Source organism: Schistocerca nitens, chromosome 1, assembly GCF_023898315.1.
Source record: "Schistocerca nitens isolate TAMUIC-IGC-003100 chromosome 1, iqSchNite1.1, whole genome shotgun sequence".
Taxonomy (NCBI): domain Eukaryota; kingdom Metazoa; phylum Arthropoda; class Insecta; order Orthoptera; family Acrididae; genus Schistocerca; species Schistocerca nitens.
In genome coordinates, this window is record NC_064614.1 from 416229290 (window position 1) to 416249438 (window position 20149).

The following is a 20149-nucleotide window of genomic DNA, read 5'->3' on the forward strand; positions in this document are numbered from 1 at the left end:
ACTTATAGTAATTAAGGTAATAACATCCAACAATCCTTTCCGTGCAGATGCACACTGAGCTCGAACTCTTACAGAAATTAGCAAGATATTGCGAGTAATGAGGCAAATGAGCAGGGGCACCACATCGGTTACATATGGTATAAACTGGGAACATGGGTCTGACGGGAAGCGAGCTAGTGTAGCCCATGTGATTTGGGTCACTACTATGTCTATATGGTGTAGTGGTCAGTGCATCTGCCTAGTAATCAGGGGACTTGGGTTCGAATCCCCCTCCGGTACAAATTTTCAACTCGGCCCATTGATATAAATCAGTGATCATTAGCAGCTAATGTCTTTAATTTCTTTGTATCTTGACTTCACATTTGGTGCCCCTGCACGCCTATCCCCCATCCTTCCACCCTGCCATGGCTCCCATATCCCTTGTACATTTTCATCTGTGTCAGTTTTCATTACTAACTGCTATGTGCACTGTGTCAAATCTTTGACGTGGAATTGGCCACTTCTAATTGAGATACATCCTGTCTAGAAATCATGCAACTGTTCCACTTCTGGTGCCCCTTTCAGTTTTGTGTTCCAAGTGGCAGCTTGTGTTGCATTAGAGTTAAACTACTGTGTGTTTATATGCAATGTCATTAAATTTATGTCAAAAGAGGCAAATAAGGAAGCAAAAATCTCAATAAAAACTGGACCTGAGAGGGTTATAAGAACTGCTAGCATTACAGTTGTGTAATAAAGAGAGCAAAGAAGGAAGGGAAATGTAGCTGCAAGTACTTTCCAAGGCTTCACTCTCCTGAAAGATGCAAAAGAAGAAGAAGAAATTTTATTTGTAGCTGATGCTGCAGAACAGGTTGTCAGATGACTGACACATAATTTCTGCATGAGCCCTGTTCTTTATTTTATATTGTTAGTGTATTGCTGTTAGTGAGACTGTCTCTGATTGTTTATTTTTTACATCTCTTTTGTCCTTGAGATCTCCTTCTTGCAGTGCATGTATGGATTTGTTTTGCTTTGTTTGAATTTTTGTTTATCTGTTTATTTCTTTTTTCATAACATAACAAGAAACTGTTGACTTTGAATTTCTATATTTGTCAAGTTGTTGGTTGTACGACAAAAACTGTCACTACGATCATTTCCAGACTTGCTAGCTATAACTTGCAAATTACATGAGGTAGGTGTTTGTGAGTGGACTTCAGCTGTTGAAATATACCTCCCTTACCACATGTTGTTCACTCTAGTCAGAGCCCCCATCACTACTGCTGCCCCTCTTCTAGTATGCCATTTGCGCAGATGTGGGCCAACTTTTTTGTGCAATCTCTACTATGACTGATTAAATTTGGTCCCAGAAGACAACTCGATACGTTCTAAGGATGTATGTAAATAAAATAAACATTAGTACAAAATCTCAGTAATTATGTTGGTGGATATAATTTTTGACCCTATTTATGTATTTGGGATTAGATACAGGAGGACGACAGTTGAAATCCACATCCAGCCATGGAGATTTATGTTTCCTGTGATTTTCCTAGGTCCTGTGTTCACATGCATGAGTATAAATTAGTCCCAAAGTAAAGAAGTTCTAATTTCTCACAAGACACTCATAATTAAGACTGCATTGTGAACAACTAAAAGGATGGTATCTTATGATGTCTGAAAACATAAAAGACAATATGCTCATATTAATCAGTGATGGTAGATAAAAAGTTAAAAAAATATGTTTGTTGGCCATGATTTTCATTTAACTGCACTATTTTCAGATACTTCAGTGTGGTAAATTGATGTTTGGGCTGTAGCAGTGAAACAGTGTCATGTTTAATCAACTTGTTTTCCCGTCTTTTTTTTCAGTGGGTGAATGGTAACAGAGTGGTGGCACATGATTTTGGTCATCTTCCATTCCAATCTGAGGTCACAACTCTGCTGAATTATGGAGCAAGCAATCGAATAACAGTTGCAGTGAGCAATCTGCTTAACAGCACAACTATTCCACAAGGCTATTTCCAAACATTGGAAACGTAAGTGTAGAGTTTTAGGCAAAAAAACATAGTGTGATTTGCAATTTACAAACTAAGACTGTATTTATACTCAAGTCAGCAATTTAGTAGTTTCTGCACTGTCTCTATAATCGATAGTTTTATCAACTGTAAAACAATGTAAACATGGGGCATTATCTGTGATGACACAACAGTTCTTGTGTGAAAGCTGTGATACAGTTGGATATTGGCATGGGTAATAATAGTGCTAAAATATTATGAAGAACAGAGCTGAAATTTGTTATAGCAAACAGAAGAGATATCTACTTAACAGAACAACTGATGATGGGAGATACCTTCCTGATGAATGACACAGCAACAAATTTTGAGAGTAGCAAAGCAAAAGCTAAAAAGTTGGTTTCAAATGCTTCTTCATGAAGAAGATTGCTGGAATACTGTCCCATTTCAATCACTACATATTTACTACAATGACTGATTTATTTGTTTATTGATTTTATTTATTAGCCCATAGATGATTTTCAAACTGCATAGACATTAGTGTCAGTGTTGTAGGAAACTGGTGAAACTGCTAAAATTGAATGAGACCCCAAACAACGATGAAACTCTCTGTCTTATTTTATACAGAATTTTTGACTGATTTGACACCTATTCTAATCATAATACATCACAGATACCTCAGACAAAATTATGCTCAATGACTGGAAGAAAGCACTGGTCACACTACAAGAGGGAGGCAGAAGTGATCTGCAATACTTGAGTATTGCTCATCAGTATGGGATCTGTACCAGGTCAGGTTGACAGAGGACATAAAGAAGATCCAAAGAAAAGTGGCGTGATTTGTCACAGGGTTATCTGGTAAGCGTGATAGCATTACAGAGATATTTAGCAAACTCAAGTGCCAGACTCTGCAAGAGAGGCGCTCTGCATCGCGGAGTAGCTGGCTGTCCAGGTTTCAAGAGGGTGCGTTTCTGGATAAGGTGTAGAATATATTGCTTCCCCCTACTTGTACCTCCCGAGGAGATCACGAATGTAAAATTAGAGAGATTCGAGGGCGCACGGAGGCTTTCTGGCAGTCGTTCTTCCCGCGAACCATACGCGACTGGAACAGGAAAGCGAGGTAATGACAGTGGCACGTAAAGTGCCCTCTGCCACACACCATTGGGTGGCTTGCAGAGTATAAATGTAGATGTAGAAAACTACTGTCCAATGTCATTGACATCAATGTGTTGTAAAATCTTAGAACACATTATAAGCTCTTACAGAATGATATCCACAACAATTGGTCATGTGAAACCCTGTTCATGCCTTCATTCATGACATCCTGAAACCCATGGCAATTAAGAGGGAAAATCATAAAGCCTGCATTTTTTACTAGCCAAATGAGGTTCTTGCAGGCAATTACAAATATATGTACTAAAGGGTTGCACAAAAAATTGGTCACAGGTACAAGACTGCTCATTGTCATCCACCAACTGCTATCTGTTGCTTTGAAGCTTTTGTGGTCATGTTTTGTATCGTCAGGATTCCTTCATTATCTAATTGTTATATGTTTATCGATGTGTTGTTGTATCTGCTCATGGTGGGCAAGAATACATGAATAACTGGTGAGCAGTCCATTCTCCGTATTGATTTTTCATGCACCACCCAGTATATAGAGATACCTTACACTATTTTTTCTCATAGTCCCCACAGTGGTTCATACAATTTGTCCCATTGCAGCACTAAATCTAAGATGCCACTGCTGTAGAATTTTATGACTAACTGTGGAACCAATGTAAGACTACTGTCTTGACTTCATTGTTGCAAGTGCATCACTGTCCTGCCAGGAACTTCTTCAGCAGACAGAAAATGTGGAATTCACTAGGGCGTGAGGTCCAGGCTGTAAGGTGGGTTGTCCAGACTCTCCCAGTGAAATAACTGGAGCCTGTCAATGATCCTGTTAGCCACAGGTTGCCTTGCATTGTCATGGAGGATAAATGTTGCCCATATCGAGAATGCCTTGGCACTTCTTCCTGATGGCAGCCCACAGTCATAACAGTGTGGAACAATAACAGTCACATTGGTAGGTCCACATTGTGGCTTGAAATCCAGCAGGAGCAGTCCATGGAGATCCCAGAATACCATTAACAAAACTTTCCCAACAGATGTCACTGAACAGAATTTTTTTGTCGCTGGTGAATCTGGATGTTTCCACTCCATGCTCTGATGCTTTCATCCTGGTGTGAAATTCACTATTCACATTTCATCACCAGTAACAAGAAACTGTCACCCTTCTTGGCATAAGATGATTCAGTGAAGCAGACATTTGCTCTCCGTCTATTCTGTCGTCCAACTGCTTAGGCACCTGCCGACATGAAATCTTCCAGTACTCTAAGGACCAGTGAATGATGTCATAAACACTGACAGAAATGCAGAAAATGTTAACATCAGGTAGCAATGAACACAGCTTCTATGAATACTCATTGTCAAACAATTCTTCATGGCCTATTGCAAACTCACAATGCCACCACCTCACACTTCTCAAAGTAAAACACTTATTTTGAGACACACTCATCCCTTGCACCATAGAAAGTGAATCACACTTCATTAATTGTATTGTCATGTTCACCTGCTTTACTTCTTTGTTGATAGTTCTTGGTGTCAATGTACTGCATTGTTATACTGTCTGAAAAATGGGACATAGAAGTTCAACATTGACTACTGTAAATGACGTAGCCGACGACAGCTGCACAGTTGCGTTTCACAGTTCTTTACTTTCACTGTTCACAACCCCCCCCCCCCCCCCCCCCACACAATATTCCACAGTTATATGGCCAGTTCACTATTGGTAAATATTAAGCTTCATTAATAGGTTGCAGGCAAACATCAGCATACTGCTATAATAGTTTGCTGTTGAATATCTATGAGCAGTAATAACCTAACCACAAAGTTCACAGTTCTTGCAGAATAATAAGGTACGTGTGACACTATTTCTCAAATAAATTGAACAGACATTGTCCATGTTTCACTTCCATATATGGCTACACTCCATACAAATACTTTCAGAAACGACTTCCTGACACTTAAATCGATACTCGATGTTAACAAATTTCTCTCCTTCAGAAACGCTTTCCTTGCCATTGCCAGTCTACATTTTATAGCCTCTCTCCTTTGACCATCATCAGTTATTTTGCTCACCAAATAGCAAAACTCCTTTACTACTTTAAGTGTGTCATTCCCTAATCTAATTCCCTCAGCATCACCCGACTTAATTCGACTACATTCCATTATCCTCATTTTGCTTTTGTTGATGTTCATCTTATACCCTCCTTTCAAGACACTATCCATTCCATTCAACTGCTCTTCCAAGTCTTTGCTGTCTCTGATAGAATTACAATGTCATCGGCGAACCTCAAAGTTTTTATTTCTTCTCCATGGATTTTAATACCTAGTCTGAATTTTTCTTTTGTTTCCTTCACTGCTTGCTCAGTATACAAATTGAATAACATTGGGGAGAGACTACAACCCTGTCTCACTCCCTTCGCAACCACTGCTTCCCTTTCATGCCCCTCGATTCTTATAACTGCCATCTGGTTTCTGTACAAATTGTAAATAGCCTTTCGATCCCTGTATTTTACCCCTGCCACCTTCAGAATGTGAAAGAGCGTATTCCAGTCAACATTGTCAAAAGCTTTCTCTAAGTCTACAAATGCTAGAAACGTAGGTTTGCCTTTCCTTAATCTAGCATCTAAGATAAGTCATAGGGTCAGTATTGCCTCACGTGTTCCAACATTTCTACGGAATCCAAACTGATCTTCTTCGAGGTCGGCTTCTACTAATTTTTCCATTCGTCTGTAAAGAATCCGCGTTAGTATTTTGCAGCCGTGACTTATTAAACTGATAGTTCGGTAATTTTCACATTTGTCAACACCTGCTTTCTTTGGGATTGGAATTATTATATTCTTCTTGAAGTCTGAGGGTATTTCGCCTGTTTCATACATCTTGCTCACCAGATGGTAGAGATTTTTCAGGACTGGCTCTCCCAAGGCTGTCAGTAGTTCTAATGGAATGTTGTCTACTCCCGGGGCCTTGTTTCAACTCAGGTCTTTCAGTGCTCTGTCAAACTCTTCACGCAGTATTACATCTCCCATTTCATCTTCATCTACATCCTCTTCCATTTCCATAATATTGTCCTCAAGAACATCGCCCTTGTATAGACCCTCTATATACCCCTTCAACCTTTCTGCTTTCCCTTCTTTGCTTAGAACTGGGTTTCCATCTGAGCTTTTGATATCTGTAAAAGTGGTTCTCTTTTCTCTGAAGGTCTCTTTAATTTTCCTGTAGGCTGTATCTATCTTACCCCTAGTGAGATAAGCCTCTACATCCTTGCATTTGTCCTGTAGCCATCCCTGCTTAGCCATTTTGCACTTCCTGTCGATCTCATTTTTGAGACGTTTGTATTCCTTTTCACGTGCTTCATTTACTGCATTTTTATATTTTCTCCTTTCATCAATTAAATTCAATATTTCTTCTGTCACCCAAGGATTTCTACTAGCCCTCCTCTTTTTACCTACTTGATCCTCTGCTGCCTTCACTACTTCATTCCCTCAAAGCTACCCATTCTTCTTCTACCGTATTTCTTTCCGCCATTCCTGTCAATTGTTCCCTTATGCTCTCCCTGAAACTCTGTACAACCTCTGGTTCTTTCAGTTTATCCGGGTCCCATCTCCTTAAATTCCCACCTTTTTGCAGTTTCTTCAGTTTTAATCTACAGGTCATAACCAATAGATTGTGGTCAGAATCCACATCTGCCCCTGGAAATGTCTTACAATTTAAAACCTGGTTCCTAAATCTCTGTCTTACCATTATATAATCTATCTGAAACCTGTCAGTATCTCCAGGCTTCTTCCATGTATGCAACCTTCTTTCATGATTCTTGAACCAAGAGTTAGCTATGATTAAGTTGTGCTCTGTGCAAAATTCTACCAGGCGGCTTCCTCTTTCATTTCCTATCCCCAGTCCATATTCACTTACTACGTTTCCTTCTCTCCGTTTTCCTACTGCCAAATTCCAGTCACCCATGATTATTAAATTTTCGTCTCCCTTCACAATCTGAATAATTTCTTTTATTTCGCCATACATTTCCTCAATTTCTTCATCATCTGCAGAGCTAGTTGGCATATAAGCTTTTACTACTGTAGTAGGCATGGGCTTCGTATCTATCTTGGCCACAATAATGCATTCACTATGCTGTTTGTAGTAGCTTACCCGCATTCCTATTTTCCTATTCATTATTAAACCAATTCCTGCATTACCCCTATTCGATTTTGTATTTATAACCCTGTATTCACCTGACCAAAAGTCTTGTTCCTCCTTCCACCGAACTTCACTAATGGTTAATGGTAATTAGTCAAAACTGAAAATAAAATGAATTTAAGTAGTCAGATGGCAAAACAAGAGAGGAAGTAAAGAGATCCAAGCTTGCTTTGTCACATTACCCCCTCACTGGAATAACCAGACAGATATTGCAAATAACTGATTGGGCAACTCAGTGACCACAAGTGACTCCAGAAAGTGGGTTTAACATTCTACACACAAAATATTGCATAAGGAATCTCCTTGTCAAAAATTACAGTACATATGTTTCTAAAATTTCTACTTATATGAGCTGGCCATACGAAAATCCCCATACAAGATATTTACATATAGTGTATTGTACAATGGCACAAAATAACCACAAGTTATATTTTTAATAAAATTTAGGCATCTTCATCATAAGTGATGTCCTTGCTTCAAAGAATATATGATTATGGGTTGCAAAAAGTTAAATTGCACTGCACATTCCAGTTCATTTTCAGACATAAAATTTAACTATTTCAATGTTTATTATTTTGCACAAGCACTTTCACTCATTTAATGAGCTTTAACACATTTTTTCGCCATGTCACCCATGTCTTTAACATGTCCAAGTGGCAGTACAGAAATGCACTGCTTTCAGTTCCCTTGGAGGTGGTTCTCCTCTGCCACAGTACATGAAAAAATTAGACAAAATACCCTACTCTAGTACACTCACTTTTACTTCTAAGTATAAGGGAAAATAAATAATGTCAAATAACAGTCTTTACTTTGTAAATACACTCCTGGAAATTGAAATAAGAACACCGTGAATTCATTGTCCCAGGAAGGGGAAACTTTATTGACACATTCCTGGGGTCAGATACATCACATGATCACACTGACAGAACCACAGGCACATAGACACAGGCAACAGAGCATGCACAATGTCGGCACTAGTACAGTGTATATCCACCTTTTGCAGCAATGCAGGCTGCTATTCTCCCATGGAGACGATCGTAGAGATGCTGGATGTAGTCCTGTGGAATGGCTTGCCATGCCATTTCCACCTGGCGCGTCAGTTGGACCAGCGTTCGTGCTGGACGTGCAGACCGCGTGAGACGACGCTTCATCCAGTCCCAAACATGCTCAATGGGGGACAGATCCGGAGATCTTGCTGGCCAGGGTAGTTGACTTACACCTTCTAGAGCACATTGGGTGGCACGGGATACATGCGGACGTGCATTGTCCTGTTGGAACAGCAAGTTCCCTTGCCGGTCTAGGAATGGTAGAACGATGGGTTCGATGATGGTTTGGATGTACCGTGCACTATTCAGTGTCCCCTCGACGATCACCAGTGGTGTACGGCCAGTGTAGGAGATCGCTCCCCACACCATGATGCCGGGTATTGGCCCTGTGTGCCTCGGTCGTATGCAGTCCTGATTGTGGTGCTCACCTGCACGGCGCCAAACACGCATACGACCATCATTGGCACCAAGGCAGAAGCGACTCTCATCGCTGAAGACGACACGTCTCCATTCGTCCCTCCGTTCACGCCTGTCGCGACACCACTGGAGGCGGGCTGCACGATGTTGGGGCGTGAGGGGAAGACGGCCTAACGGTGTGCAGGACCGTAGCCCAGCTTCATGGAGACGGTTGCGAATGGTCCTCGCCGATACCCCAGCAGCAACAGTGTCCCTAATTTGCTGGGAAGTGGCGGTGCGGTCCCCTACGGCACTGCGTAGGATCCTACGGTCTTGGCGTGCATCCGTGCGTCGCTGCGGTCCGGTCCCAGGTCGACGGGCACGTGCACCTTCCGCCAACCACTGGCGACAACATCGATGTACTGTGGAGACCTCACGCCCCACGTGTTGAGCAATTCGGCGGTACGTCCACCCGGCCTCCCGCATGCCCACTATATGCCCTCACTCAAAGTCCGTCAACTGCACATACGGTTCACGTCCACGCTGTCGCGGCATGCTACCAGTGTTAAAGACTGCGATGGAGCTCCGTATGCCATGGCAAACTGGCTGACACTGACGGCAGCGGTGCACAAATGCTGCGCAGCTAGCGCCATTCGACGGCCAACACCGCGGTTCCTGGAGTGTCCGCTGTGCCGTGCGTGTGATCATTGCTTGTACAGCCCTCTCGCAGTGTCCGGAGCAAGTATGGTGGGTCTGACACACCGGTGTCAATGTGTTCTTTTTTCCATTTCCAGGAGTGTAGAAGCATTACACAGCTAATATGACATCACAATAATTAGCACTAAAATTGACTGTAGTACGAAAGGTGGGGACTAGTAAAAATTTTAAAATCAAGTGCACATTACACTACGAAGCATTACTCTAGGTCATAACTCTGTCTCACACTTGTTAAACCTGAAAGATTTGGGTTTCTTTCCCATTTGCAAAATCACTAAAATGCCAAGTTCTGGTTTGAAATTCTCACCATTTATGGACTTGTATCACCTTAATGTCCAAAATATGTACCTTACCCAGAAGTTTTCAGATAACCTATAGACCTGATAATGCAGCATTATATGACTTGTAACTCACTAAAATATGTCTCTTTCTGTTATGCTCTCATTCCCAGCTGCAGTGTCATGAATTGCACAATATACAAAGTACTCAATGTTGCCTAGTTCAGAAACAGATAATATAGTTACACTGCATTTGTGAGTATATAGTTATTTTTTTCATTACTCAATCATGTCTGTCAGCTCCAGTATTTTACTTACATTTCTTACCTCATTAGCTAGTGGAGTGCATCCTCAAAAAATATCCCTACTCCAGACAGGCTCCCAAACCATTAAGACCCTAACGTTATTCATTATTTCATTTTTTAATTATTGCTTCATTACCTAATAAATAAATACCTGCTCTGCTAATCCAATGCAAAACTGATTCTACTAAAAAACCCTCCACAGTAACAGACCCATATGCCAAGGCAAACTTAACTCTCATTACTGATCAGACAAAATTGTCACTTAGAAAAACTATTATTTCACTGTATTCCACCAAATTGCTTGAGATTCTAGCCTGAAGGGCAATATTCATACATATCTTGCTTATTATTCCCACACACATTATTTGAGGCAGCTATGTTTAAAGTTTTATTTACTTAATGTTAGGAGAGGGTGTACCATGACACACTTCTATAGGTAGTTAGTTATCTCCATATACTGATTGAACTGAACACAAACACTTCTATTAAACCATAATTAATATTAAGACCTAGTATTCAAGACAGTTTTTACTGCATATTGCCTCTGCTGCTGTACCAAATTATATTAAATTTCACACATGAGGTGATTACTTCAGATGTTAATTATAGTTTTCAGGTAATCTGCACCTTCTCCCCCACATATACTGATACCTTTCATTTTCTGTTTACCTTATCTCTGTTTTACAGAAATACCAATTTACTTTCATCACATTTCATAAAACCAGAATAAACACAGTATATCAGGTTTTTGCCAAATTTCACTGCTGTTTTTTTTAATTGCCTTTTCTTCCATCCTCTAATGATTCCACTACTTATCACTAACATACATGAAAAAAAGGTTTTGCATACCCTGGTTCCCAGAACTCCTGAAGATGGATGTTGACTGAGAATATTGTAGCACAGACACAGTCCATTTGAGTGTTCAGAGATGTACTAAACCTGCCCAAAGATGTAAACAACCATGCATGAGCAGCACCTATTAGATGGATGGGGTCTGACTGCCGATCAGTTCCAGTCATTCCACCAGGAAGGAGGCACACAGCTTGTACTGTCTGTAGTTCAACCATGCCAGACAGTCATAACCACAGTTTGTTCATGTCTGCATTGTTACTTTGTGCCAGGAAGGGCTCTCAACAAGAGAAGTGTCCAGGCATCTCAGAGTGAACCAAAGCGATGTTGTTCAGACACGGAGGAGACGCAGAGAGACAGGAACTGTCGATGAACGGCCTTGCTTAGGCTGCCCAAGGACTACTACTGCAGTGGATGATCGCTACCTATGGATTATGGAACAGAGGAACCCTGACAGCAATGCCACCATGTTCAGTAATGCTTTTCGTGCAGCCACAGGTCATCATGTTACAACTCAAACCATGCACAATAGGCTGCATGATGTGCAAATTCACTCCCAACATCCATGGTGAGGTCCATCTTTGCAACCACGGGATCATGCAGTGCGGTACAGATGGGCCCAACAACATGCCGAATGGACCAGCCAGGACTGGTATCACATTCTCTTCACCAATGAGTGTTGCATGTGCCTTCAACCAGACAATCGTGAGAGACGGGTTTGGAGGCTACCTGGTCAGGCTGAATGACTTAAAACACTGTCCAGCAAGTGAAACAAGGTGGAGGTTCCCCACTGTTTTGGGGTGTCATTATGTGGGGCTGACCTATGCCACTGGTGGTCATGGAAGGCACCGTAATGGTTATATGATACGTGAATGCCATCCTCCAACCGATAGTGCAACCATATCGATAGCATATTGGTGAGGCATTCATCTTCATGGACAACAATTCATGCCCATTGTGCACATCTTGTGAATGACTTCCTTCAGCATAATGACATTGCTCAACTAGAGTGGCCAGCATGTTCTCCAGACAAGAACGCTATTGAACATGCCTGAGATGTATTGAAACGGGCTGTTTATGGACGATGTGACCCTCCAACCCTCTCTGAGGGATGTATGCCAAATTACTGTTGAGGAGTGGGACAATATGGACCAACAGTGCCTTGATGAACTTGTGGATAGTATGCCATGATGAATACAGGCATGCATCAATGCAAGAGAATGTGTAACTGGGTATTAGAAGTTCCAGTGTGTACAGCAATCCGAACCAACACCTCTGAAAGTCTTGCTGTATGGTGGTACAACATGCAATGTGTGGTTTTCATGAGCAATAACAAGGGCAGAAACTATGTTTATGTTGATCTTTATTCTCATTTTCTGTACAGGTTCCAGAACTCTTGGAACCAAGGTGATGCAAAACTTTTTTGATGTGTGTATATATAGATAACACTGGAGAAACCTTTTGTAAAATATTCCTATGCTAAGGTATGCTGCTGTACAAAATCACATGAAACTCAAAGATAGAATGTTTTTGATTCACTTATAAACCACGGATAGGATAGGAGAAGAGTTTGACTGCCTCCAGAAACATGAAAAATGAAACAAACAGATGGGGTAAGCATTATCACCACATAATTGAATCCATACAGAATGTTGAACCCCCTATTTGCTATTTACACAAGAAATTAGTCCCATATATTACATCAATGCTGAGATTTTGAATCACCAAGAAACTTCACTCCGACAGCTTCCCTGCCAATTCCACAGTTAATAGTACCTCTTTGATAGCTTACCAGTAGTACCAATAATTTTTATTCCAGAAACATGCACCACTACTATTTGCTATGTGTTCTTAATAGATTCAAAAAATGCCTGTGAAATGCCATTCAAGTCACTACCACTGTCCAGTGAACACATAACATGCATACCTTGTACACTTGCTGTTCTTACAGGGTATTACACTTCCTTTTTACTTACCATGTGATCTTTTTCATACAGCAAATCCTCATTAATCCTTTCCCTGGTAAAGTATCATTCTGCTTACAAAAACAAGAATCACACAGTCAAGTGGCAGATAATTAGCACTCTCATTAAACTCCTACTCTTCATTAGGCCTAATATTATGCACCTTTATTCTTTCTTTACTTACCACATTGCCATCATTATCAGTGATAAATCCAAATAACTCATCCTCATCACATACTGAATTTGTCATTCCCATCATCATTACAATTACTGTCACTTTCATTGTCCTCAAATACTTGGCTAATTAGTTGATCCTTGTTTCCAGTATTATACCACAAAGCAAAACACTTGAATTCCTTGTGTTCTCTTTAAAATTTACCATCCATTTTGACGCTTTGGACATCCTGAGAAACAGCAACACACACTGTTTCATCACCTAATTTTGTTATAGTAAGTTCCTCCTCTCTTTTTATGGATAAACATTACAACCCACACGATTATTCAATATCTCACTAGAATTAGAATTTACTCTCATCCTACTACTATCATTTCCATTACCCTTACCTGTAATTACAGCACACTTATATACATGTGGCTCTTCATCACTACCAGTCTAGTACAAGCCAAAACTGTAGCAAATGGTTTGATCCAGGATTACTTTGAGAATCCTAGTAGTTCTTCCACATGTTTATAATTAGTGCAGAATTTATATTTGTTTATAAGTCAACAATAGAATCTAAGTCATGAAACAATCACTGATTTCACCCTATAGCAAAAGATATTACCCAGGAATAGTCAAAATAAATTAGAAAATTAATTACATACACAAAACTAAGAATAAAATTAGACCTGGTGCTATAATCCTTAAGACTGAGGGCCAATCTTTCTCTTTTATAGAAATGCAGATTATACTCATGTACGTTAATAGTAATTAATCAAAATTGAAAATAAAATTAATTTAAGGAGGCAGATGGCAAAACAATAGAGGAAGTAAAGAGACCCCAGCTTGCTTTGTCACAGTATGCCATGGATGTACAAAGCGGAACTACCATCCTCAGCAACTGACAGCACTGCTGTGTCACAGAGCTACCAACAAATAAGGCCACGTCAGTCCACGAAAGGTCTGCTGTTGGGAATGAACATGTTGACTTCACATTTACAGCCCTAATTTGGCTAAAAAAATAGGAGCAAATACTTTCTGATTTGCTGTTGTAGGTAGACGACTTGAAAAAAGTATTTGACTCAGTAACAGGTCAATCCTTATTAATGAAAGTATGAAAATAGTTGTGACTGGATTGAAGATTTCTTGGTAGGAAGGATGCAGAATGTTGTCTTGGATGGAGGGTCACTGACAGATATAGAAGTAACTTCAGGCATATCCTATGGAACTGTATTGCAACCAAAGCTGTTCATGTTGTCTATTAATGATCTGGGGGACAATATTAACTGTTACTTCAGACTTCTTTTAGACAGTACAGCTATTTTTAATGCAGTACAATTTGAAAAAAATACTGTAAAAAATTCAGTCTCATCATGATACAAGTTGTGTAAAGATTAACAACTTGATTTAAATGATCAGGAGTGGGAGAGCAGACATGGGTTGTTGACTGTGAGAGGATTTGCTGTATGAAAAAGATCACATGGTAAGTAAAAAGGAAGTGTAATACCCTGTAAGAACAGCAAGTGTACAAGGTATGCATGTTATGTGTTCACTGGACAGTGGTAGTGACTTGAATGGCATTTCACAGTATGCTGCAAAACCTGAAATGAATGATGGCAACTAACCCATGAAAGACTACTTTTAAAGTTTCAAGAACCAGTATTAAGTGAGAAATCTAGGAATATATCGTAACCCCTATGCAATGCAGCTTAGGGACCACAAAGTGAGGATTAGACTGTTAACAGCTTACAGAGAAGTAATCAAGCAGTCATTCTTCCTGTACTCTGTATGTGAATAGAACAAAACAAACCCTTAATATGTGGCACATTGGGAAATGTCCCCTGGCATGCACTTCACAACTGCTTGTGGAGTATGGCTGTTGATGTATATGCAGGTACAGATGAAGCTACAGTGCACACATAACAACTCACTGTGTAGTCAAGTTTCCAAGTATGCAAGAGGCACATAAACAAAACCTATACTTATTTTTCCCTGACAGTGATTACATCCCTTTTTCATGCTCATGAGTGACACCCCTAACCAAACTGATTCACGTACAATGTCACTGTAAAAAACCACCTCTATCTTCAGTTAAAACCCAGTTCCATACACAGTTCTTTGACTGTTGCCTAATTTGGAATGATGGAGAATTTACCCTAAAAGCCCTGTTTCCCTTTTCTAGATGCTGTTCTTCTTATCATAATGACCTCCAGATCTTCAGACTCTGCCAATCCATACCCCTCACAAACTTCATACTATAGAAACAAATTTTGATGGCACAGCCATCCTTGAAGCACTTCTACTCCTTCTGAAAGATAATACTACTATTCACTACCATTTTCTTACAATAATCTGCCACTACTAGTTTTGCCTTGCAATTGGTTTTCATTTATCCATATATGGAGCAACCTTTAAACATAATCCAGAATACAAAACCATTGTTTAGATAATCTTGTCACTCCTTTTGATGCATCTCTCCCCTTAATCTTGTCATTGTTCTTGAGGATAGTGCAAATACTCAACGTAGACTGATTGTATGTGCGCGCTAAATCAGCAATGCTCGCGATTTTATGTTTTCATTTCTAAGGTTATTTTCTTTCAACATTATCTTCAGTGACATTTCTATGAAGGTTACTAAAATTTGCACACTAAAAACACTGTGTGAACACAAGGTTAATAAAATTAATCATCACAAGCTGTGCTAAGATGGTAGCAGAAAGAGTTCTCAATCCAGACTACAGTAGTGTCTCCAAGGATTTTGAAAATGCTGATGACTCAGACATGGGTTGACCATCTGTATTATTGCTATTTTCTGAAGTTCCATAACACATTGTATGAAAATGTAATTATGTAGAGATTAATTACATAAGTCATTACATAAGCTGAACAGCAACAATTTCTGTTGTAGCAAAATGTAAGCAAATGATAATTTATTTTTGAGAGAGTTGATAACTATGACAACCTCTTTTGAGGATATAAGATGTAATTAATTTTTATCAGAATGTTTTACAACGATTTTCGTAGAAACTTAGACTTTTCATGTGAGAGGGGAACATGACATTGTCTTTGTTTCTGATACATACACATTTTGCCATGTTTTTCAAGTGGTTCTCTATGAATAATTGTTAATTGTTAGCCAGTCGCTGTGCCCAAGTGGTTCTAGGTGCTTCAGTCTGGAACCGTGCTGCTGCTATGGTCATAGGTTCGAATCCTGCTTGGGCATGGATGTGTGATGTCCTTAGGTTAGTTAGGTTTCAGTAGTTCTAAATCTAGGAGACTGATGGCCTCATACGTTAAGTCCCATAGTGCTTGGAGCCATTTGAACTATTTTTGTTAATTGTTATGTATAAAAATAAACAGTTCATAAACATAAATGCACGTCTTTGCTGACTTCTCTTTCATTATAAATTTCCTCCTTTTCTCTCCAATGAATAATGCCTAGTTATGAAAACTGTTGTAAACTTTTAGAGTAATATCTCTGATGCAGAAATTGGTACATTCATTTTATAGTTTAGCTGCATGACAAACAACTCCATATACATGTTTGAATAAGGACAGAATCATTATGTCTGAGATAATTTGAATAAACTGGTTTGTGTGATGACTGAGTTTTGCAAAATGTTTTGTTGGACAGCGAAAATGGTAACAGGACATACCAGACTTATACGTTCGACTTCTTCAATTATGCGGGCATTGACCGGTCAGTTTATCTCTACACTACCCCTGAGGTGTTTATTGATGACATCACTGTTACAACAGAATACTCTGGTGATGGGACAGGTAAATTTCACATTCTGTGCTATATACATTTGTATAGTTAGCAATGTGTCATTATTTTATTTATTTAGATCTCTTGTGCTATAAGGCAGTATATTACGATCTATTCAAACTAACTCAATTATGTCTCGTGTCAACAGTATGTAGACATTTTAAATTTGATTTTATTATGGAATATGTTGTGAACTACAGTTGAATTTATTGTAAATTAATTTGTTCCTAAGAAATGAATTATAGAAGTAAATATAGATTCAGATATCTGTATCTTTCATGAAAATGTGTATGCAGAGATGTGAAGTCAAGAACCTTGTGGTTTCTAGTCCACATGAGTAACTGTACCTTTACCTCTGACATAACCACTAAATTAATTGCCTATGAGAACATGTGTAAATGGTTGTGATCATCATCAGATTGATCTCTCTTCTTAAACTTAGTAAAAGAAGCAGATAAAATTTTTAGTCATGGTTGACATCATCATGAAATATAAAAACATGATAAAATTGTAATGGACACTCATGGCCCATGATGTAGGGCCACCATTAATGTGTTTATTCATTGCATACAGTACCATATTCAAAAAATTATTTTCTTGGGGTCAGCACCCAGGGACACAGGCTGGGCCCAGATGGTGAAGCATGCTGGCCCAATCAGGTGGCCAGAACAAAACAATGATGAGATCTGTAGCAGGTCAGTCCCACTGTACAGTCCAGATATGTGACTCAGTGTGAAGCATAAATCAGAGCTTAGGTGTGAACTGAGGACACCAGCATCAGACACTATGACATTGGCCTGCAGATGCAAGCCTACAGTAGCAGTGTGCATGAAGGCAGGGCAGGTAATAGCTCAGCAGCAAGTCGGGCCAAGGTGCAAACCATATACCCCCAAATAGGCACCCTGAAGTCAGCACAAGTCTGCCTGCAGATGGTTCCCTGCTGCAAAAGACCAGCTCAGCTCTTGGTAGTATCAGAACTAAGTGCAGCTTGTAGTCTTGGAGATACCAGAGGTGGCATCTAGTAGCAGGGTGTTGGGTGGCCCACATAAGTTCGATGACTGTCATGGAGTACCTCTGAGAGTTGTCTGCGGGCACTGGAAGACACTGAATGGCTGGAATGGGCAGTGTTTATGGTCGGTAACCTGAGAAAGTGGGGCCGGACCAAGCTCAGTCATGTGGTAATCCGTGTCACCATTCTGGCAGTGTAGCCCCAAATTTTACTGTGTCAGTGATATTCAAGCCTGGTAACAGTATCATGGTTGTACATGTGGTAACTATCCCTGCTCTAATGTCATAATGGAGTCTTACATCATGTCAGTTCAGCCTCCATGTAGCTTCTTGCATCAGACTGCAATGGCAACTTTCTGATTGTTTGGCCACAGGCTAAAGATGCCAAGTGAAAAGGCACTGGCACAACATTCATGTAATAAAACTCTAAAGCAGTTGAAGATACTCATCATGTCTTGATTTAAATCAGTTGACAATCTGTCAAATGTCTTATAATCATACACTAAAAGCAATCACATTTCAAATAAAAGTGACGTGCTGGAGCCACTTTCTAAAGTCAGGGGCAATACATTGATAGTAGGGACAATAAAATGCTTCCAGAGAGAACTTGCATGAAAGAAATGAATCAACTGATTGTGATGACACTTAGTCTGATAATGTATAGTCTGCTCTGTATTTTCTTTGGTTTTGTGTATTTTTCTAAATAAAAATATTAGTCTAAAATTATGTATGTTGATACTACAACTTTCACTCATGTCCACTCATTTGCAGTGTCAAATATCCTTTGTGCCAGAGCACAATAAGTCTGCAGATACATTCAGCTCATGTTGGCATGAGTATCTGAACACAGGGACTATTAAAATAAGGAAAGAAAACTAGGTAACTGAATACTTGTTGCACCTCTAAAGTGGACAAGTGCATAAAATTTTGTTTTATTTGATTCAGTGTTTCATCTTTAATTATTTTGTGCTTTTCACCTGTAAGATAAATACAACAATCTATGGTGCACAGTGATTTGTCTACAAAATGAGGTTAAAAATGGACTATCTAGATGTCTGCACATTTTTATACTACTTGTAGTTGAAGGTAGAACAGAGGTAGATAAGTAAGAGAGTAATTAGTAACTACAAAGAAAATTCATCAAATGTATACCATATTGAAATACTTACATCCACTGTGCAATATATATTCTCATTGATGTGCTTCATAAGGAAAGAAAAATCCATCTTTAAGCTGAATAGTGCATATCACAGTCACAATACAGAAGGAAACATGATATCCACTATGAACAGCCAAATCTAAGTATGGTGCAGAAAGGAGTCCATTTCAGTGGCTGTAAGATTTTTAATGCCCTCCCTTCAAGAATTAAGTGTTTGGTAGATGATGATCTCCTGTTTAAAAAAACCTTAAGGCAGTTCCTATTGCAAGGATCATTTTATACATTAGAAGAGTTCCTGAACTACAGTGTTTAACATCTCTTGTATTGTAAGTTGCAAATGTATGCCCAAATTTGTATTTGTAATACCGAATATTTTTATTGTAAACATATATTTTGCAATATTTATTTCCCTGTAACACTTATTATTTTGTAATCTTTATCTCTCTCTAAAATGTATTTTTGTAGTGGGACCTAAGTTACTGTTTACTGTTTTTTGTTTCGTAATCTCTATCTATTTCTAAAATGTATTTTTTTTGTAGTGGGACCTAAGTTACTGTTTACTTTTTTTGTTTTGTTTTATGTATTACCATAAATTCTGGCCAAAAGCTTGTAAAATTGACACGTTCCATATCCTGTGATACTGTCGCAACATGGATCACCGGAACAAGAGATAAATAAATAAATAAATAAAATAAATAAATACTTGTGGTAACAGAATCACACATTCTAAAACACCTATAAAAATCTTTAACCTCAGAAAATACGTAACAAAATATCATCAAGAATCACATTTACTATAACACCCTGCAAAGAAGAAGAGATGCTCACTGATGACTGACTGCATTGAAATACACCATGGCTCTTCAGATGGTTAGTCAAACCCATCGTATTTTGCCTTTCAAAACTAATACACTGTGAGAATATACAACACAGCACTTTAGTTTCCAGAGCATCTGCAAAATATTCCCAGACTCACGGTTTCTCCTTTGTTGCCATCAGCCACTATAAATATTGTGTCCAGTACAGCTCTTTCTTACTACCACCAAACAAATGAAAGGAATGGATTTTCCTTGTGTGTTGTTTGGCATTGGAGGCATACCAGATTGCATTTATTCCCCCCCCCCCCCCCCCCGCCCCCCCCCCCCCCCCCCCTTAGATTTCAGCATACTGGCACATTCTGCGAGGTGTCCAAGATTGATCTTGGTCTCAAACTCT

General features: G+C 39.4%; 1 protein-coding gene across 1 annotated transcript in view; it reads left to right on the plus strand.

The window, feature by feature from the left end:
• The window catches only part of LOC126249963 (beta-glucuronidase-like), a 150417-nt gene that overhangs the window by 42470 nt on the left and 87798 nt on the right, over positions 1-20149 (plus strand). Inside the window, exons 4-5 of the mRNA XM_049951520.1 lie at positions 1843-2009; positions 16633-16778. Coding sequence (XP_049807477.1) covers positions 1843-2009; positions 16633-16778 — 313 coding nt within the window. The remainder of the gene's footprint in view (positions 1-1842; positions 2010-16632; positions 16779-20149) is intronic.